This window comes from Geotrypetes seraphini, chromosome 3 (assembly GCF_902459505.1).
Source record: "Geotrypetes seraphini chromosome 3, aGeoSer1.1, whole genome shotgun sequence".
In the NCBI taxonomy this organism is placed as follows: Eukaryota; Metazoa; Chordata; class Amphibia; order Gymnophiona; family Dermophiidae; genus Geotrypetes; species Geotrypetes seraphini.
Window position 1 is genome coordinate 128950669 of NC_047086.1, and position 22755 is coordinate 128973423.

The 22755-nt window shown below is 41.8% G+C and overlaps 1 protein-coding gene across 12 annotated transcripts in view; it reads left to right on the forward strand.

Annotated features, from left to right (window-relative positions):
* NCOA1 (nuclear receptor coactivator 1) overlaps window positions 1–22755 on the forward strand; it is a 631796-nt gene that overhangs the window by 560091 nt on the left and 48950 nt on the right. For 2 of the 12 annotated variants that reach the window (XR_004538963.1, XR_004538966.1), the window contains exon 23: window positions 16289–16339. The exons of 8 other annotated variants lie outside the window; for them this stretch is intronic. Coding sequence is in view for 1 of the 4 variants with exons in the window: in XM_033939871.1 (XP_033795762.1) it covers window positions 14006–14047 (42 nt within the window). In the remaining 3 variants the exon portion in view is untranslated. Of the gene's footprint in view, window positions 1–14005; window positions 14063–16288; window positions 16340–22755 lie in introns of those variants that run through there. 2 more of the 12 variants (XR_004538965.1, XM_033939871.1) reach the window with 2 other exon arrangements.

Sequence of the window (22755 nt, forward strand, 5' to 3'; positions counted from 1 at the left end):
CGACGATCGCCTCCACAAGCCCGCTCCCAGCCAGCCGACAATCGCCTCCACAAGCCGGGACTGAGGCACAAAGAGCGCCTCCTGCCCCCCCTCTCCCGGACGAACCGAGAAATGGAGCCGGGCCGCCCTCCTTGACAGACCAGAGGAGTCCGAGTTCTTTGCCACCCTTCCCTTCCCTTCCCGCAGACCCGACTACGAACCTGGCGATTCAAGCAGCGTGTGCAGCAGTCTTCACACGCTGCTTCGGGCCCTTCTACTGCCCTGATTTGCTCTGCCGCGTCTCTGATGATGTCATCAGGGACGTGCCAGAGTAAATCAGGGCAGTAGAAGGACCTGAAGCAGCGTGTGAAGACTGCTGCACACGCTGCTGGAATCACCAGGTTCGTAGTTGGGCCCGCGGGAAGTAAAGGGGGGGCGGCAAGGACTCTCTATCCAAGTAAAGAACAAATGGCAAAGACCGGGCCTGTACTAACTCCTGTGGACAGGGGGAGCAGGAAGAGGTGCTGATGGACGGGGGGAAAAATTGAAGGGAGGCCTACTGCTGGACAGGGGGAGCAGGAAGAGGTGCTGATGAACAGGGGGGAGAAGGAAGGGAGGCCTACTGCTGGACAGGGGGAGCAGGAAGAGGTGCTGATGGACAGGGGGGGGAAAAAGGAAGGGAGGCCTACTGCTGGACAGGGGGGGAAAAGGAAGGGAGGCCTACTGCTGGACAGGGGGAGCAGGAAGAGGTGCTGATGAACAGGGGGAGGTAAAACAAAGGGAGAAGGGCTGCTGCTGGATAAGGGGAGCAATGAAGAGGTGGTGGTGGACACAGGGGAGGTAAAAAGAAGGGAGAATGGACAGGGGGAGCACGCAAGGGGTGGTGGTGGACAGCCAAAAGAAAGAAAGACAAAAATACAGAAAGCGGCTAAGGAGACAGAGAGAGAAAGAAATAAAGACAGACATACACATATATTCTAGCACCCGTTAATGTAACGGGCTATAAAGCTAGTAAATTAAATAAGTTGGTAGGGAGGTGGGGAATAAGCCGGTGATGATATAAGGAGGCAAGAGAACAATTCATTCTTCTCTTGAAGAAGTCCCAGTATGGGAAGATGTACTCCTAAGTATGAGGCTTGTCCCCGTAGAATTTAAATTAATTTAATTAAGTGTTATGATTTAATGAGTAAATTTAGAATCGGTGTTCATTTTCGATTTTGTGTAAATGGTTTCTAAAATGTGTTTATTTTGCACAGTATTAACCTTTTCCTATTGTGTGTCCCAGATGACGGGACATTCCAAAAATGACAGACAGTGGATAAACAGTCTGTATGGACTAATAAAGAGCCAGTAACACAAAATATTTGAATTTACTGACTTATGACTTATTTACATTATGTTTATAATAGCCGTAAATGATAATGGTGAATAATACAAAACTTTGCTAAAATAATTACGATTGGAACCAGTGTAACATAAAATTTATTACGATAGGAAAAGGTTAAGGGACATGTATCACTGTTTCTATGGTGTTGCTTTGTATACAGTGACTTCTTGGTGTTTCAGTTTAACTTTGTCTACATATTTCTGTTTTTAGTTTGTAATTACTTATTCCATACTGGGCAAGGATGTCACTGTGTTCTGTGTGTATGAAAGACATGGTTTTCTATTAGCACTGACTGTGCAGGATCGATCTGAACTAATCTGGCTTGTTTAGTTTTACAATGAGTGTATTGATGTTCTAGTGCTTACTGCAGTGTGTAAGACACTGCATTTTCTTAGGTACACTCTTGTGTGAGTTGTGGATTATTACTAAAAATCATGTTTTTCAAATAGAGGAGGGGGTGCTAAAAATGATTGACCCTGGGTGTCACATATGCTAGGTTCGCCACGGATCATCTGCAAAAAGGCAGACCTTATCTTTAAACCCTTTGGCAATGTTGCTTATAAACACATTGAAAAGAATTGGCCCCAGCACCAATTTCAGTACTCACTTTTCCTTCCTCTGAGCGAATTAACACCACCCTCTGGCCTCTGTCCATCAACCAGTTTTAATCCAGTTCACCACTTTGGGTCCTAACTTCAACCCATCAAGTTTATTCAAGAGCCTTCTATGAGGAACCATGTCAAAGGTTTTGCTGAAATCTAAATAAATTAAATCTATCGCATGTCCTCAATCCAGTTATCTGGTCGCCCAGTCAAAGAATTCAACCCAGATCATTTGACACAATTTATCTTTAGTAAAACCATGTTGCCTTGAATCTTGTAACATTTTAGATTCTAGGAAATTCACTGTCCTTTCCTTCAGCATAATTGAAATGAGACTTCTCAGCCTGTAGTTTCCCTGCTTCATCTCTGTGACTACTTTTGTGAAGAGGGATCACATCTGCTCTTCTCCAATCCCATGGAACTACTCCCATCTACAAAGATTTATTGAAAAATTTTTAAGAGGACTCGCCAGAATCTCTCTGAGCTCCTTCAATATCCTGGGATTGATCCCATCCAGTCCCATGGCTTTGTCCACCTTCAATTTTTCAACTTATTCATAGATACTTTCTTCCATAAACGGCATTGTTTTCATTCCATTCTCACGTATGTATGCCAACCAATAGTGGTCCTTCACCAGGATTTAAGCAGAACAGAAGTATTTGTTTAGCACGTTTGTTTTTCCCTCATCACGCTCCTTAGTGGTTCTTAACTTCTTTCACTATCACAATTCCATTTTTTTGTCTTCCTCCTTTCATTTTTTTTATTTTTTTTTTTACATTTCTAACCTTTTGTGCTATCGCCAGGTAAATCTCTTTCTTGGCTTCTTTCAGTCTCATCTGGTATTCCTTTCTGTACTCCACCTCTTGAGTTTTTTTTAATTTTAGGAACCCAAACTCTTCTGCCTTTATTTTCTCCGCCACTAGTTTGAAGAACTATATCGGTTTCCTTTTTATTTTATTTATTTTCCTCACATAAAGGTCAGTAGCCATTTTTATTGCTCCTTTCAGCTTGGACCCTATTTTTCCACTACTCTTATGTCCTCCCATCCTATCAGCTCTTTCTTCTTTACTAAAGTCTGTACATTTTGAAATATAGGACTTTGAATATTGTGTGGCTGCCATCCACTTTAGCTGTTATATCAAACCAAACCATTTAATGATCATTACTTCCCAGATGGGCACCCACTCGGATATTAGAGGCACACTACACATTTGTAAGCACCAGATCCAGTATCAGTTTTTCTGTTTGTTATTTGCATTCTTGCTGCATTTATGCCACTGCCGTTATTCCAGGTCTCTGGTAGATGTAACTGGAGGCACATAAATATTTAGGCGTACTGATGCTGGATTATGCTGGTATTCTATAATGGAATCCAGGTGTCCAAATGCTATTATAGAATAGGCTCTCACCCTGTGGCACTGAAGAGCCTAAAATGGGGTGCCAGTTATAACATTGCCTCCTAAATGCCTTTCCTCCAAAAAGGAGACTGACTTTGTTCCCTGGATCTGAAGGAAACTTACACCCATATAAAGTTATATTTAAGTCATAGGAAATATTGCATATCCCTAATAGGGAAACACCACTTAAGCATTATATACTGTCCTTCATTTTTACTTATTCATGAAATGCCAAGCTGCGATGCAAACTGGTGGTGCATGTTTTTTTTCTACCTGGACATTTGGCTAGTCAAGAGCACATTTTAGAAAGGTGAAATAGTCAGTGAGGACAAACATCCAAATATCAGAATCTCAAAGATATGTAGTACATTTATCCCAAATCTCACTACTACTACTACTACTACTATTCTCCATTCAGTTTTCCACGGCTTCTTTCAATTGCTTGATGTTCATTCCCATGTCATTCTTGATGGTATCCAGCCAATAGGTCTTTGGTCTCCCTGCAGTTGGTATGTCATGTGTTGCCACCCTCCCAGCACTTTGAGCCGGTTATGGGAAACGAGAGCAAATCCCACATAACTTAGGCCAAAGCTTTACTTGCATGTAAAAAGATCACCATAATGGAAGAATGGTGAGCATTAGCAGTGAATTTGAGAGATTGACATCATACTTCACATATCTTGACTTAGGAGTGAAATTCATTACTATAAGTGCATTTACAAATTTGGAAAGAATGCCCCAAAGAAATAAGCAGTCAGCAGATGTCAGCATGTGACATGTTGAGGAGTTGGGCCTTATTGCTTTAATAGTATACAGTATATTCCTCTCAATATATCTCAATATGTGAAAAGCCTTATGTACCCTATACAGTATCAGTTAGGGTTACCATATATGAAGCAAAAAAAATCCTGGACACATGGCCACACCCAGTTCTGCTCCATACCCCACCCAGTTCTGCCCCTAGCCCCGCCCCCACAAAGCCTTATCTCTTCATCCACGCCGGGTCTGGAGGGCCTCTGAGCATGTGTGGTGGGGCTTTCCAAACATGGACAAAACTGCAGGTTTTGGGAAGTCTGACATGAGACATGAGATTCCCTATCCTGGTGGTTAATCCAATTAAATATGGTAAAGGCATGCCTTTCCATATACTTCCAACTGATCTTGTCCTAACAATGGATAAGTCCCAACTGGAATGAGGATCTCACATATTATGATCCACTCCCAGGGCTTCTGGCCTGCTTAGAAAAAATTCCATTAGGTAAATTTACTAGAGTGACGTGTACTGTAATCTGAAATGCTCTAAAGGCTGTCGGAGATCAGTCCTCAACAAAATAACCTTAATCCAGGTGACAATCAAGTAGTAATAGATAGGCAGGATCAGCCCAGCCATTTAGCACGACTAGACAGTCACCTAGGGCAGAAGCTTGTGCCAGAGAATCTGAAGAACAATCAGCTGTCTGGAATAACAAAACAAACTCACTCATCGATATACTAGCCCCTATCCAGCAAAGAATACATCACTCATACCCCAAAAAGAAACCATGGTTTACAGAAAACCTGAAACTTCTACGCCTCCAACTCCGTTCCTCAGAACACAAATGGCAAAACATTCTACCCTTTCTCTCCACCAATATAAAGAATTAGCAACTCTTTACAAACACTCACTACAAACCGCAAAAAAAGAATATTACTCAAAATGCATAACAGTCCGCAATACCTCAGCATTATATTTGATCTCTTTCGCACTATCCAAAAACAAAAAAAAATCCCAACTACATCGAACCCACCCCCAGCAACAGATCTGGCCAATTACTTTGACCAAGAAATAAAAGATATTAGATCAAATTTCAACAACATCTCTCTTTTAAATCCCTCAGTTTCTTTGAACCAAGATCACCACTTTCCAATCTATGAACACTTCTAACAACCCATTAGAGAATATTCCACCTACAATATAAAAAAAAAAATTCCCATCATTTGGTCCATATCTGCTAGAAATGATCACCCAAAGTCTTTCAACCAACGTTGTTCCAAAATCTTGGAAATCGGCTCTAGTTTTCCCCAAATTAAAAAACACAAACCTGGATGAAACACAAACTGTCAACTACCGACCCATCGCCAACTTACCTTTCATCGCCAAACAAACCGAAAAATTGTTTTTCACCAGATCATCGAATTCTTTGAACAAACGAGTGTCCTTCACCCAAACCAAACTGGGTTTCGCTCAAACTACTCGATTGAATTGTCTCTCCTTGGTCTCACCACTACTATATACTACTATCATGATCATAGAAAATCAGTTCTCTTAATTTCCCTTGATCTATCGCTGTCTTTGACACGATTGACCACGACTTACTTCTCACTCGTCTGGAAAACAGTGGCATAACCGATTCAGCTCTTCTCTGGTTCTCCTCCTACTTCGCTGACCGGAACTTTCGAATTCACTCCAAAGGAACTTTCTCCTCACCAGTCTTCCAAAAATACAGTGTTCCTCAAGGTTCAATTCTTTCCCCGCTTCTATTCAATATCTTCCTAGCCCCTCTTCTGACTCTTGCTCAGTCCATTGGATTCACCCCTTTCGCCTACGCCGACAATATTCAACTCCTTCACCCTATCAACCCAGCTAATATTAATGACATTAAAGAAATTAATCTCAAATTAGACAAAATTAGCTTCTGGCTTCAAACCAATAGACTTTCATTGAATATAACAAAATCTCAAAGGATTCTATTTCTACTTAAAAATAATAGTTTACCCTTAAATCCTAGAACAGTGGATTCTGCAATTACTTCCTCTGGGAGAGCATTGCAGGTGTCCACCACTCGCTGCGTGAAACACATAGACTATTGCAACTCACTCTACCATGGAATAACCCAAAAGGAAACTCGTCAAATGCGGTCAAACTAATCTACAAAGCCAAAAAATATGATCACATTACCGTGCTTCTTTGAGAATCTCACTGGCTACCAGTCTCTCATAGAACAACTTATAAGATCCTCCATCTCGTCTTCAAAATCAGAACCTCCCACCCTAGGGCCCTTAGATCCACTAATCAGAACTTATTGACAGTCTCCTCAATCAAGGATTTATACTATACTAGAAACACCATTTTTTCTGCAGTTGCGCCTTCGCTTTGGAACATAATTCCACCACACCTCCACTCTGAAAATTCCCTAAACAAGTTCAAAACACACCTTAAAACATTTCTATTTAAAGACACCTACCAAAATTCCAATTGAGAACTTAAGGAAAAATGAAAAAAAAAACCCCAACAATAAATGGAGAAGCAACATCCCCCTTCCCTTCTTGTTTTATCCCTCCCCTCTCTCCTTCCTTTTATTTTTATTTTATACAATGTATTTAAAATCCTCCCATCCCTCTTTCTCCTTTTGTTCTCCCAACCATCCAAATTACATCCTTGTCTTGACCATATTCCCCCTATTCATATTTTAATTTTTATTCTTTTTAAGTAATTTTAATATTTTCTATTTTTTTTTCTTTATTATTCCTATTATTGTAAACCGACCAGATACCTGTGATGGCCGGTATATCAAGCTATGAATAAACAATATATATCAAGCTATGAATGAAACAATATGTCTTGACAGCCACACGAACTCAAAGAAGCAGCAGGGAGTATTTTTACCAAAAGGAAGAATGCTAGTTTTCAAATAGTCCATTTATCCAGGAGTGTGGTGGGTGATTTTGATTGTTGGGAAGAAGGGAGGGGCACAGAAACAACCTAAAATTTAATTGAGGGGAGAAGATGGCATAAGGTTTGCCTAGTGTACTCAATAATAGCTTTGTATCGGCCCTGTAAACAGGGAGAAACATAATTGTACCTCCTGTGTTGGGTGACTGTCAGGATGTAGAACTGGGCCATCTCTAAAAGGGATGACTCTCACAGGCACCTACCTAAACAGGAAAGGACAACATCCTAGTTGGCTGATAAACTGAATTCAGTCCTACAAAGGTCCCTGGAAAAAAAGGTAGCAAGTGAAATATTACATGACTGGTGAATCTACAGTATTTGTATCTCCTTTGAACAAGAAGATTTCTCAGTTCTATCTGAGGATAGGATCACAAGGCAAATTAGACTCAGATGCTGACGACCATCTTTATGTGTATTCTTCTATTCCTCTAGTGACAAAAGTTGTTCTAAAACAGAACGGATCATATTGGTAGAAACAGATCTGGTTTCCATACCTAGAAGAGTTGTCCCTAAAGGGGATCTTATCAGGTTGTGCTCTTTAACAACTTTAATCGTGCATAATCAGGGAATGCTTGTGTACTCCAGCTTCAGGGCCATAGACCTCATAACTTAAGGTAGTAACATAGAAACATGATGTCAGATAAAGGCCAAATGGCCCATCTAGTCTTCCCATCCGCAGTAACCATTATCTCTTTCTCTCTCCGAGAGATCCCAGTAACTTTTAATCTGTTAAATCTACTTAATAATGTATCTCATTCCTCTGGGAGAACCTATAATAGAAAGTTTATAGTTAAAAATAGGAGAGTTTTGCCATTTCCTTATCTAACATAAAAACTGCCATGACACTTTCTACCGCTATTGCAGTTAGGTGTGAAGCTTACTTAAGGCTTAATCTATTTATAGTTGGCACTACCATGCAGAAAATAAATCCATTCCTTTATAGCAGGACTACTGAAACAGCGGACTGCAGCAGACTACAGAGCCTTGCTATGTGGACTACCAGGGTTCAGTGCTTCAGCTGTCTCCCCTCATGCCCAGGTCAACGTTGCTGCAGCTCCCCTCTCCTCCCCCAAGAATCATTCACACTTTGCAGCAGGTCACAGCAGAAAGAGTGTACCTCTGGCCAGCGGAGCCTTTACTTTTGCCACACCTGCCCACAGGAAGTTGCATCAGAGAGGCGGGTATGGCAGAGAAAAGGCTCTTGTCAGTTAGAGAGAGACAGCTATTGGCATGCTTTCTGCAGTGGCCCATTGCAAAGTGTGGTGGATCCTTGGAGTTAGGTAGAATGGAGTTGCAGCGACATTGGAGGAGGAATTGGAGCGCTGCACCCCAGTTAGTGTTAGATATTCAGGGGGCAGGGCATAAGTTGGGGAGGGACCCCTAAAGCCTGAATGCAATATGAGGGGGGAGCAGGATGGGAGAGATTTTGGATCTAGGTTCACTGAACTGGCCTGGGGGTGGTCAGAGGGGGAGAGAGGGGTAAGATGCTGGACTTGGGGAGGGGTGTGCTAAAAAGATAGCAATTGGACCATGAGAGGGAGGGGTGTACAGATGCTAGAACCAAGTGCCATAAAGGGATAGTGTTAAACATTTTGGGGCCAGGACAGAAGTTGGGGAAGGGGCCGTAAAGCTTATCTTCAAGGGGGGGGCAGGAAAGGGAGAGAGAAATACTGAACTGGCTAGGGGTAGAAAGGGGTCTGATGCTGGACCTGGGGGAGAACAGAGAAAAGATAGACACCAGGACCATTTTGCATAAAATATTCATTCCCAGAACTAGGGTTACCAGATATCCGGATTTCCCCGGACATGTCCTCCTTTTGAGGACATGTCTGGAGTTCCGGACAGCTTTTCAAAACCCAGTACTTTATCCGGGTTTTGAAAATCTTGGAACAAATCAGATGGGCAGATGTGCTCCTGCCTGACAAGAGCAGATAGCGGGGGTCAGGGGCTAGGGCGGGACTGGGGCATAGTGGGGCAGGGATGAGTGGAATTGGGTGGGCTTGGGGCGGGTGTAGAGGGTCTAGATTTTCCAAACGGAAAATCTGGTAACCCTGCCCAGAACCCATATTTTTAATAAATGTATTTCCTTTGTAAGAAATCAAACTACGATCATCATTGTTAATAATACAAGAATATAAAATTTAGGCAGCACACCACTCCAGATTCCACTTATCTGAGCCTGACTTCTCATTCACCAGGAGTTAAAAGCCACCAGCCTTTAAAAAGAAAGACTGAGGTTATCTCCCATGATGTATTACTGTCCATGTGTTAATCTTGCTGACAAATCCCTTCATTTTTTAACTAGAAGGCCATTCTGTTTCATGGCTTAGCTCATATGGGGCCAATTCCATTCATAGATCAGTCTTTGTTCCTTATAGATGAGAACATGGGATATATTCCCCCCTGAATTGTTGTGTACTTTAAATAATACTGCAAATATCAATTGGTCCACCCAGTGGTTCAAAGCCTTCCAATGGGCCTGTAAGAGGTGCTTCCATTCTTCCAATTCTAATCGTACTCAAATGTTCCAAGATGCAGGTTCTAATCTGATGTTTTGTTTGTCCTATATAGTATAAACCACAAGGACAAATAATGCAGTAAACAACTCCTGAGATTTTACAGTCTATTTGGCTCCATAGTATAAAATTACATTCACTATGTGGAGTCTTCATTTGCTGTGTCTGAAATGCAAATGCACAAACTGCATTGGCCACACTTAAAATGTCCTGGATTTATGTCTTGCTCATGTTTTGGAGCCACTAACATTTTTCCCAAATTCCTGTTCCTAGTGTAAGCAAATTTTGGAAATGCCTGTAGTGCAGGGTGCACTCCTAAAACATGCCAATATTTTTAAATTATAGCTTGTATCATATGCTTGGGAGGTATAAGGCAGTACACAAACCAAAGGATTAGGGGTCTTTATTGGTCCCTTGTAGATTCACTTTGAAACCATTCTCTGTGTGTATATAAAGTCATCTTGTAGGCTTTCTTACTAGTCTTTTGAAAATAACCTCTCTGATGGAACCGGGATGCCAAGCCATTGGCTTGATGTTTGAAATCCTTCACGGAAGAACATATCCGTCTCACCCGCAAAAATTGTCCTGTAGGGATATTGTCTCACAGGATCTTAGGATAACTTGTGTTTTTTCTGTACAGACTAGTTTGAAATCCCTGTCCTGAAGAAAAATAAACTTGTATATCCAAAAATTTTGAACTTGCTCATGATGGGATTTGCTTTCAAATTTAATATTAGGGTCAACCAAATTTTTGTAAAGACCCCTGCCATGTCAAGATATCATCATCAATATATCGCTTCCATGATACAATATGCAGTGCATATATGCTTAGATAAATATAACGCTTTTCAAATAATGTCATATATAGACAGGCCACTGATGGCGCTACTGTCGCTCCCATAGCGACTCCTTTTACTTGTAAATAAACTGTTCCTCAAATTGAAAATAATTTCTTGTGATAACTAATGTGATCATAGCTTTCAACATATTTAATTTATCACCTGATATGGACAATTGTGATAAATAATATTCTGCTGTTTGTACAGCCTACAATTGAGGAATGTTTGTATATAAGACCATAAATCCAATCGGAGTATTAAATTATAATACTAAATTCTCTAAAAAATTATTTAAAATATTCTACAAAAAGAGAATTTATCATTTATAAATAACCTTAACTAAAAAAATAAATTAATAAATTATTAATAGTGCTCAGTGATAGCCAATAAGAACTCAAAAGCATGAGGATACAGTCTCTGCCAGTTCAGGCTTATGTACATCACTAGTGTTTAAGCCCGTTACATTAACGGGTGCTAGAATATATGTCTGTCTGTCTTTCTTTCTTTCCCTGCCCCTGTCTCTCTCTTCCTTTCTTTCTGTCTTTCTCCCTCCCGCTGTCTGTCCTTCTTTCTTTCTGGTTCTCTCTCTGGCACCCTGTCTGTCTTTCTTTCTTTCTGTCTCTCTCCCTGCCTGCTGTCTTTGTGTCTGTCTTTCGTTCTAATGCGCTGCCTGCCTGCCTGTCTTTCTGTCTCTCCATGGCCCCCTTCTGTCTCCCCTCCCCCAAAGCAAACCAAGATTGCTCCCAGGCCCCCTTTCCCTCTCTGTCCCCTCCACTTCCCTGTGCAGCAGCAGCATTTCCCTCCCACCCTTCCCTGTGCAGCAGAAGCATTTCCCGGCCTTCCCTGTGCAGAAGCAGCATTCCCACACACACACACACACACTTCCCTGTGCAGCAGCAGCATTTCCTACCCTTCCCTGTGCTGCAGCAGCATTTCCCCCCCTACACACACACACACACACTTCCCTGTGCAGCCAGCAGCATTTCCCGGCCTTTCCTGTGCAGCAGCAGCATTTCCCGGCCTTCCCTGTGCAGCAGCATTTCCCGCCACCCCCTTTCCAGCCGCCACGTTTAAATTCAGAGAAAAGTGCTGCACCGCGCTACCGCTGGCTTCGGCGTCTTCTATTCACTGCGGCCAACCCTAGCGGAAACAGGAAGTAGTCAGAGAGGGCGGGCCACAGTGGACAGAAGACGGCGAGGCTAGCGTTAGCGCGGTGCAGTGCTTTTCTCTGAATTTAAACATGGGTGAGCCGGCGAGAAGGAGGAGGCTTTGGCGGTGGTGGTTTTGGCGGTGCGGGAGGGGGGAGTCGCTGGCTGTGCTGTGTTTCTCCGCTTTCCGATTTGTCTGGCTGCCGCATACGCACTCCTGCTGGCCTCGGACCTACTGATCAGAGATCACGGAAGCACACAGGTAAGTGCGCATGCATGGCAAGGGTTTTATTATATAGGATAGCACTCCTCCCTTCCTGCCTCATGCTTTTGAGTTCTTATTGGCTATCACTGAGCACTATTAATAATTTATTAATTTTTTTTTAGATAAGGTTATTTATAAATGATTAATTCTCTTTTTGTAGAATATTTTGTATATAAGACCACCACATCCAAGGTGACCAACCATAACTGTGATTCAGGTGGAATAACTATAAACTGTAAGATCTGTATGTAATGTGAATCCCTCAAATATGATTCAACCTGTGGAACTAATCCCTTTAAATAATGATGTACGTATTGTGATAAATGTTATAAAATAGATCCACATCCAGAAACTATCGGATATCCTGGAGGGTTATTAAGAGATTTATGGATCTTAGGGACAAAATATATATAAGGTGTTGGATACTGTGTATTCAAAAATGTATATTCCCTAGTAACAGTCATTTTAGACAAGAGCCAGTATTTACAAGGTTCACATTGTTATCAAGAGTTGATAGGAGATCCCAGTTAAATATGACTAAAACAGAGTTGCTCATCTTCCCACCTAAACCCACCTCTCCGCTTCCCCTGTTCTCCGTCTCTGTGGACAACACGCTCAACCTTTCTGTTTTGTCTGCTCATAATCTTGGGGTCATCTTTGACTCCTGTCTCTCCTTCACCACCCAGATACAACATATCGCTAAAACCTACCACTTCTTCCTCTGTAACATTACCAAAATCTGACCCTTCTTCTCTGAGCACACTACCAAAACACTTATCTATGCCCTCATCACCTCGCGCTTAGACTACTGCAACTCACTATTCTTAGGCCTTCTGCTTAGCCATCTCGCTCCCCTCCAATCCATCCAGAATTCAGCTGCACGACTTATATTTCTGGGAGAGCCGCTATACTCATGTTACTTCTCCTAAAGTCACTTCATTGGCTTCCCATCTGTTTCCGAATACAATTCAAACTCCTCTTACTGACCTACAAGTGCATTCACTTGGCTACTCCTCACTGTCTTTCTTCATTTATCTCCCCTATGATCCACCCCCCCTGTGAGCTCCACTCAGCTGGTAGGTCTCTCCTATGTGCCCTCCTCTTCAACTGCCAACTTCAGACTCTTTCCCTTCTGCCTTGCTTCACCAAATGCTTGGAACAAGCTGCCCAAATCCCTATAGTGGGTTCCGTCTCTTGAAGTATTCAAGACCCAGTTAAAAGCCCACCTCTTCGACCTAACTCCTCTCACCTTGGTTTATGCATCCCCAACCCTATAAGTCATGTCTGTCCAAGTTAGATTGTAAGCTCTTCCGAGCAGGGACCATCTATAAATGTCAAAATGTACAATGTGATAAGTAGTACTAGTAATAGATCCCATCAATGGAATCAGTCAAGAGGTCCGTACATTACTAAATACCTCAGCTCAGCATGGAGTGATTACAGCTAAGGAATATCAATTTTTGAATATACAATATCCAAGAACACATATATCTCTTTGATGTTTATTGGTCAATTGTATCCCTTGTAGGGCCCAGTTTTATTATTTCTAGATAGCCTTTGTGTAAGAAAAATACTTTAAAGGCCTATTGCGTACAAAAACAAACAAAAAACATTGTTTCTCATTGTCATTCTCTTCTTTTCATTTTCCCCTTTTCTGTTAAGGCTGATCTTAGGGATTCTCACTTGTGAGGACAGTGATTTCTGCTTGTTCTCATAGAAGGCAAAGTTGCTTACTGTACATAACATATATCCTCTGAATACAGCAAATCTTTACTCTCAAAATATGCCCACCTGTCCTAGGAGCTGGGTTTTCCTAAAAATTATGGTGGTCTCTATTTTTATTGATTTGAATTTAGATCACACTTGTTCAGTTGTAGTTCAGGATGAGTTACATTCAGATAAGATATGATTTCCTTATCCCCTGGGGGCTTGCAATCTAAGTTTATATCTGAGGCAATGGAGGGTTAAGTATCCTACCAAAGGTCACAAGGAGCATCGTTGGAATTATGAACCCTGACTTCCATGGTTCTCAACCAGCTACTCTTCTACTTTATATGACATGGAGGTAGATCCTCATGGTGATGTATGTGTGAAAAGTCCCACACCATGTAAAGTACACTACTTTAGACAGTTCTGTAAATTTTGTTTACATTTCTTCAGCCTGGAATCCTTCGGATATCACCACCCATGTGTAAGGACTGATATCCTGCTGTCTTTAGAGAACACCTGTTACAGGTAAGAAATTTTGCTAACGGCGCATGAACACTTTTACTGGATTTTCATAGTGATTGTAGTCATCCATATTTCTAATAACCAACATTTGGAAATTCTGAGTAATATATACATGCTTTTAAGACATGTATGTATTACTGTATGCATGTATGTAGTACTATATCATAGACATGTACATTTTTTTACATTCTGGGATAAATTCAAGAAAGTGTGCCAAAAATTAAGCACAAACAATACATGTGCTAAGTGAAGTTTCAAGTTTATTATTATTTGATGAATCGCCTATACAAACGTTCTAAGCGATGAACAATTTTTTTAAAAAAACTTTTTAGAAGACAGACAGTTTTAAGACACAAGTAAAAAGTTAAAATACTTATAACACATTATAAATTTCTTCATACATGTAGCTTAAAGACAGACATATATAGAAGGAAAAGGGGGGTAAAGTTACAATTCTCTCAGGTAGAAAAACATAATTCTATAGCAGCAATTAGGTGCAAAATTGCCATTACAGAATAAAGTGTAAGTTGGCATGCCATGTCAAAGGCTGTTATAACTGGCTGTTCCTACAGATGGCAGTTGTATGCATAAGTGATAGTATTCTATAATTTCCACATGCAACTGCAAGACATACCCCAATGGTCCTGCCTTGATCCCCAATCTAAGCTAAGCTGCCCAAAGTTTAAATTCACACTCAGAAATATGATGCTTCTGCAAAGCTTTCAATAATAACTTCTTCTTTTTCTCTCTCCCTTATCCCCTGACTTACAAGCCACACAATCAGCTTGTAAATGTAGTCTACCAACCCATACAGAATTAGGTCTGTTCCCTAGCTTTCTCCCAACCCCATACCCTGTTTTAATTTAGGCTATAAAAAGATTGGCGGTGGGGGGGTTTATGTCCTCCTAATATGTGATTTAAGGAAGAATTGTAATAATTTGAATTATTTCCAGTGGCTATTTGGACAATTTTTGTAACATCAGAGCTGAGCTTTATTAATTATTTCAAATTCCTGAGGAAGTCCATTAATTGGGTCTGGTAGCTGGTTCTGCATGCTCCTTCAAATTGAGGACAGACAGAGCAGCAGCAGTGAGAGATGCTCCTTTCTGCAAATGATTTTAAAGTGCAAGGCAAGTAGGAGAAGAGGACTGACACTGGGATTGGATGAGAAAAGGGGTGCTAAGAAGGGGGCAAGTTGGACTTAGAAATGGGTCTAATGCAGGGGGTAGAGCTTGGGTGGAAGAAAGGGACTGGAAAAGGTGAGTGAGAGAGAAAGGTACTAGGGAAAATGGCCCTGATTGAAAGGTGAAAAGGTGGTTGGGGGTAACAAAAGAGGGGTGATGGCAGAAATGATCTGACATGGGGGGTATATGCCAGAGGAGGATGTTGCTGGGGAAAGAAGAACAGGGGCTCAGAACTATCAGAATGAGAATTGGGGTTTGAGAAGGAATCTAATGTTGGGCTTAATTGAGGGGGGGGTCTAATAAGGATGGAGGTTGGGGGTTGATAGAGAAGCTAGGAGAAAGAAGAAGACAATATACTTTGATACATCAATGATAGAATCTTCAGCCTTGAGACTAGAACGTGTTATAGGATTAGGCAGAAAATATACCTTATGAAGAGCTGAAATACTTTCTTCAGATTATTTAAACACGTCTTTCAAAAACCTATAAAATAAGTCCCGAGAAAAAGTAGTAAGAAGCTTAGGAAAATTTAAGAGTCTAAGATTCAATTATCGAGTAAATTTCTCAAAATTTTCATTGTAACATCATCTTATCCTGTGAGATAGTTTGAACTGTTTGGACCTTGTGAAAATTCGGTTCCAAGTCTTTTATTTTCTCCAGTTGAGTATTAATATCACTTTCATATTTCTGTATCATATGAAAATGGGTTTGCACATACCTTATAAAGAGAATCTAGTGCAGTCCATGTGGAATTGAGGGTTACCTCTACAGCAGGGGTGTCAAACTCAATCACATAAGGGGTTGAAATCTAAAACATAGGCTATATCACAGGCCAAATTTTTTATAAAGATACTTAGGGGTCCTTTTATTAAGGTACGCTAACCGATTTAGTCCACGCTAAATATGCACCATAATAAAAGGACCCCTTAGTCTTAATAGAAGTATAGGGTTACAACCTCTCCAACCCCATTCCGTCTCTGTGATGTAAACAAAATAAATAAAAAAATACTTTTCCTCTCTCTTTTAGGTCCTAATTCATGCCTGTTGTCTAACACCAGCTCTGGCAAGATACACATTTCAAATCTGACATATTGTAATCATAAAACAGAAAATAAAATTTATTTTTTTCTACCTTTTGTTGTCTGGTCATTATTCAAATCATGTTGTGGTCCCAGGCTCCGGTTGTCTTCTGATAATTCACTTGCCAGGGCCTCCTTCTCCTTCCCTTCCGTTTCCCTTCCCTCCCCCGGAGGTCTGGCATCTTTCCTTAGGGCCTGTTTTACAAAGCCGCGCTAGCGGCCCCAAATCCCATAGAGATTTTAAAGGCTTCGGAGCTGTTGCTGCGCGGCTTTGTGAAACAGGCTGTTAGTGATGCCATTTTGAAAGTTTGCCTATTCTGCCTTCCTGCAAACTTATACCTAACTATTTTGCTGTTGGTATCATTTCTAGGCTTCCTGGTCTCACATTAAAGCAGCCTGCAGAGGATCACTGGTCAGCTGTAGCGATCCTAGCAGGTTGTCATCAGCTTCCAAAGCATGTTCCTCTGCCGCGGTCCGTCCCTCCTCTGACGTACAGGACTGCGGCAGAAGGAACATGCTGCTGGGGCTTCGGCAGCCTGCTAGGATCGTTACAACCAACCAGCGATCCTCTGCAGGCTGCTTTAATGTGAGACCGGGAAGCCACATGAACCTACAGCTGATGCAGCACTTGTACCTGTCAGCCAGCAGGCCAGCTTCAATGAAATTTTTTAATTGGCTGGCAGGCCAAATTTTATTACACTGCAGGCCAGAGATTGACATGTCTGTTCTACAGGCTTAGACAGAGGTGGAATAACAGATATTCCTCCCACCTCCAACAACTTCCCTTTCACTTCTTCAGCAGATGTCAGAGCCGCCACTCTTTCATGAGTACTCAGCATGCCCTCAACTCCACAGGCAACACTACATTTGAATACTGCAAAGTTTCTGACGTCCCCATGTCTCGCAGCTGCTGGGGAGGTGCTGGCCTTGTGGGTATAAGGAAAATCGTGCTCCCGAAAGCCAATATCTCCTCTATATTCAAATGAGGTGGAATGCCTCAATCAGAAGACTAAACAAATGCCATAATTGCCAATTGCCGCAACGAGGAACTCTCTGGCTGCCAGCAAGCAACAGCCGTCCTCCCTCATCTCTTTTGCATAAGAACCAACAAATACCAGGTAATAAATGTAAATGGCATAAGGCAAAACCACAGTGTCTTCTATGCGACACCATCTTGTCTCTTTCGCATTACCATCCCTTTTCCAATAATTCCTAGCATCTTGTTTGCTTTTTGGCCACCACCGCACATGGGCAGAAGGTTTCAGTGCATTGTCTAAGATGAAACCCAAATCTTTTTCTTGAGTGCTGAACCCACATCTGGTAACTATGATTTGGATTATTCTTCCCATTGTGTATCACTTTGCATTTGTCTACATTAAATATTGTCTGTCATTTAGACACCCAGTCTTACAATTTCCTGAGATCTTCCTGCAGTTTTTCACAGTCCACATGTGTTTTAACAACTTTGAACAGTTTAGTGTCATATGCAAATTTAATCACCTCACTCATAGTTCCAATTTTCAGATCATTTATAAATAAGTCCCAGTACAAATTCCTGTGACACACCATTGTTTAACGTCCTCCACTGATAAAAATGGCCATTTAACCTTACCCTCTGTTTTCTGTCCAATAACCAATTCTTAATTCACAATTGAACATTGCCCCCTGTCCTATGACTCTCTAATTTTCTTAGGAGTATCTCATGAGGAACTTTGCCAAAAGCTTTCTGGAAATCTAGATATAACATAAGAACATAAGAACATAAGAAGCGCCATCTCCGGATCAGACCTTCGGTCCATCAAGTCCGGCGATCCGCACACGCGGAGGCCCTGCTAGGTATTCACCTGGCTTATTTTATAGCCAACCATATCTTTATATGCCTATCTCAAGGAGATATGCATCTAGTTTGCTTTTGAAACCTAGGACTGTCGATTCCGCAATAATCTCCCCTGGGAGAGTATTCCAGATGTCAACCACTCTCTGTGTGAAGCAGAACTTCCTGACATTAGTCCTGAACTTGCCCCCCCTTAGCTTCATTTCATGTCCTCTTGTCCGTGTCAAATTGGACATTGTAAATAATCTTCTCTGCTCTATTTTGTCAATTCCTTTCAGTATTTTGAAGGTCTCGATCATATCCCCACGCAGTCTCCTTTTCTCAAGGGAGAACAATCCCAGTGTTTTAAGTCGATCCTCATATTCCAGTTTCTCCATACCCTTCACTAGTTTAGTTGCTCGTCTCTGCACCCTCTCCAGCAGTTTTATATCCTTCTTTAGGTAGGGAGACCAATGTTGGACGCAGTATTCCAAGTGGGGTCTGACCATTGCCCTATAAAGCGGCATTATAACTTTCTCCGATCTACTCGAGATTCCTTTCTTTATCATGCCCAACATTCTATTTGCCTTATTTGCCGCTGCCACGCATTGTGCCGACGGCTTCAGGGTCCTATCTATCAGTACACCCAGATCTCTTTCTTGTTCACTTTTCCCCAGAGTTGCACCTGACATTCTGTACTCGTATTCCTTATTTTTACTGCCTAAATGCATTACCTTGCATTTCTCCACGTTGAACTTCATCTGCCATTTCTCCGCCCATTTTTGTAACCGACACAAATCGCTCTGGAGTTCCTCACTGTCCTCCTGCGATCTGATTGCCCGGCAGAGTTTTGTGTCGTCTGCAAACTTGATGATCTCACTGGATGTTCCGTTTTCCAGGTCATTGATATAAATATTAAAAAGGATCGGCCCAAGTACCGAGCCCTGGGGCACACCACTAGTCACTCTCTCCCAGTCGGAGAACTTCCCATTTATGCCCACTCTCTGCTTTCGGTTTTCCAGCCATTTGCCTATCCATCTTTGTATATCTCCCTCTATGCCATGGCTTTGTAGCTTCCTGAGAAGTCTTTCGTGTGGAACTTTGTCAAATGCTTTCTGGAAGTCCAAGTATATTATGTCCACCGGCTTTCCACTATCAATTTGCTCGTTCACGGTCTCAAAGAATTGGAGTAAATTCGTCAGACACGATTTCCCTTTCCTGAATCCATGTTGACTGGGTTTCATCAAGTCGTGTGTGTCCAAGTGCTGAACTATGCTATCCTTGATCAGTGATTCAATCATCTTGCCTGGGACAGACGTAAGACTCACAGGTCTATAGTTGCCCGGTTCTCCTCTCGATCCTTTTTTGAAAATTGGCGTGACGTTCGCTTTCCTCCAGTCGTCTGGTATCTGACCAGTTCTGATTGACAGGTTTGCAAGTTTTTGCAATAACTCTCCAATTTCAATCTTCAATTCCTTCAAGACTCTCGGGTGAATTTCATCCGGTCCAGGTGATTTGTCACTTTTAAGTTTGTCGATCTGATAGTATATCTGGGCTAAGTCCACTTCAACTGTGGTGAGGCTGTCTTCTATTTCTCCTGCAAACACTTTCTCCGCTTCAGGTATTGTTGAGGTGTCCTCCTTCGTAAAAACGGACGCAAAGAAGGAATTTAGTTTGTCTGCGATTTGTTTATCTTCCTTGATGTACCCTTTTCTTCCCTTGTCGTCCAGGGGTCCCACTGCCTCTTTTGCAGGTTTTTTCCCTTTCACGTATCTAAAGAAGGGCTTGAAGTTTTTGGCCTCCCGGGCTATTTTTTCCTCATAGTCCTGTTTTGCTTCCCTCACCGCCTTGTGACATTTCTTCTGTTCATCTTTATGTTTGTTCCAGGCTTCGGTTGTCTTCGTGCATTTCCATTTTTTGAAAGAGTCCTTCTTTACCTTTATGGCTTCCTTCACCTGTATGGTAAGCCATGCCGGTTCTCTTTTGCCTTTAGTTCTCCGATCTTTGGAAATCCTCGGAATGTAGAGATCTTGTGCTTCTGCAATAGTATTTTTCAATAGGCACCATGCCTGATCTACTGTTTCAAGTTTGTCCACCATCTTCTCGAGTCGTTTTGTTACCATGGCTCTCATGCAATCGTATTTACCCTTTTTAAAGTTTAAGGTGGTGGTTAAGGTTTTGACATGTTTCCCTTTCCCGATGTCAAGTTTAAAGTTGATTACATTGTGATCACTCGTTCCCAGTGGAACCATGACTTCTACTTCTGTTATCGGTCCAGTGAGACCATTTAGGACCAAGTCCAAGGTGGCGTCGCCTCTTGTCGGCTCTTTTACCATTTGCTCCAGGAAGCAATCCCCTAGCACCTCCAGGAACTTGGCCTCCTTGCCGCAGTTGGAGGCTCCTAGTTTCCAGTCTATTCCTGGGAAATTGAAGTCTCCCAATATAACTACATTGCCTGTCTTGCATACTTGTTTGATTTCCTCCATCATTTCTGAGTCAGTGACTTCCGCCTGTCCTGGGGGACGATAGTAAAGGCCAATTTTTATATCTGCGCCATTGCGACCAGGAATTTTGATCCAGAGGGACTCCAGCTTCTCTTTCCTGTCTGTTGTACTCATTCCAACAGAATCTATTTCTTCCTTAACATATAGGGCAATACCTCCACCTTTCTGCCCTTCTCGATCTCTTCTATATAGTTTGTATCCCTGTAGTACTGTGTCCCATTTGTTTTCTTCATTCCACCATGTTTCTGTTATGCCAATGATATCCATGTTCTCATGTCTTGCTATCGTCTCTAGTTCTCCCATTTTGTTTCCTAGACTTCTAGCATTTGTATACATACATCTAAGTTCCCTTCGTGTTACCTTTTTGGACCTTCTACTCTTGGCTGTCCTTACAGTTTCATTTACGGTATCCTTTACTGCTCCTGTGTTATCTCCCATGTTTGCTGTGTGGTCATCCCCTCCTGTGTCTGAGTTGTCCTTTCCTGCTTGTTCTCCTTTGTTGGCTGTGAGGTCGACCTCTCTTGTGTATGAGTAGTGGTCCTTTGTTCCTACGTCGGGGCATCCTGTTGTCCGTACTATATCTATCAACTCACCTTTATCTACGTTTATTCACACTTTCAAAGAAGTTGAGCAAATTACTGAGGCAAGACCTCCCTCGGCTGAACCCATGCTGACTCTCTCTGATTAAATCATGTTTTTCTTCATGCTCCACAATTTTATTATTGTTTCCATTATTTTGCCTGGCACTGAGGTCAGGCTTACTGGTCTGTAATTCCCCTGGAACCCTTTTAAAAAATCGGCGTAACATTGATCACCCTCAAATTTTCAGGTACTACAGATGATTTTAGCGATAGGTTACAGATCACTAATAACAGATCAGCAATTTCATGTTTAAATTCTTTCAGTACCCTGGGATGTATGCTATCTGGTCCAGGTGATTTACCACCCTTTAACTTGTCAATTTGGCTTAGTATGTCTTCCAGGTTCACCAAGATTTCTTTCAATTCCTCCACCTCATCACCCTTGAAAACCATGTCCTGCATTCCACTAAGGACCAAATCTAAAATAGCTCCCCTTCTTGTCAGTTTCTGGATCAGTTGTTCCAAGAAGCAGTCATGTACATCTAGGAATTTTAGCTTTCTAGCACTCCCTGATGTAACATTTATCCAGTCAATGCTGTGATAGTTGAAATCACTCATTATTATACTGTTACCAAATGTGCCAGCTTTCCTAATCTCTGAAAACTTTTCTTCATCTGTCTGCTCATTCTGTCCCAGGGGACAGTAGTATAACCCTACCCATATATTCCTTTTCTTCATTTTTGGACTTTCTATCCATATGGATTCCAAATTGCTATTTGTGTTGTGCAGAATGCTTATTTTGATTTATCCAATTCCCTTTTTAACATATAATGCAACACCTCACCCCCCTCCAATTTGATTTGCTCTATCATTATGATATAATTTTTACCCAGGTAACAAAGTGTCCCATTGATTGTCTTCCTTCCACTAGGTCTCTGAGATGCCTATTATATCTACCACCTCATTCAGTGCTATATACTCCAATTATCCTACTTTGTTTTTTGACTTCTAGCATTTGTATGCAGACACTTCAAATAATGTTTTTTCCTTGTATCTACAGGGTGATGAGAAGACGACAGGGATAACTTGACATCTTTGCTCTGCTTCTCTGTTAAGCACTCTTAGCTTTCTTTCACCATTATTGAAACCTCTCTACTGGGACTCCCTAAGTGTTCTGATTCAGCAGTATCCTTCAAGGATACTTCACACCGAAGCATCTGCTCTTGGGTGACTGTTGGCTTCCTTTTTAAACTAATCTCATCTAATCCAATCTTTAGTCTTATATACCGGGTCATTCCCCTAAGACATTAATCTAATATAATAAAATGGTAAGCCGCGCATGCGCACTTCCTAAGTGTGTGCCGGTTTTCCGTGAGCTGTAGCGACACATAGGAAGTGCACATGCGCGGCTTACGATTCTTTGAAAGACGCGGCGGTGGCTACTCTCACGATCCCCGCCTGCGTCGGACTTCCGACGCAGGCGGGGATCATGAGAGGCGCCACCGCCGCGTCTTTCA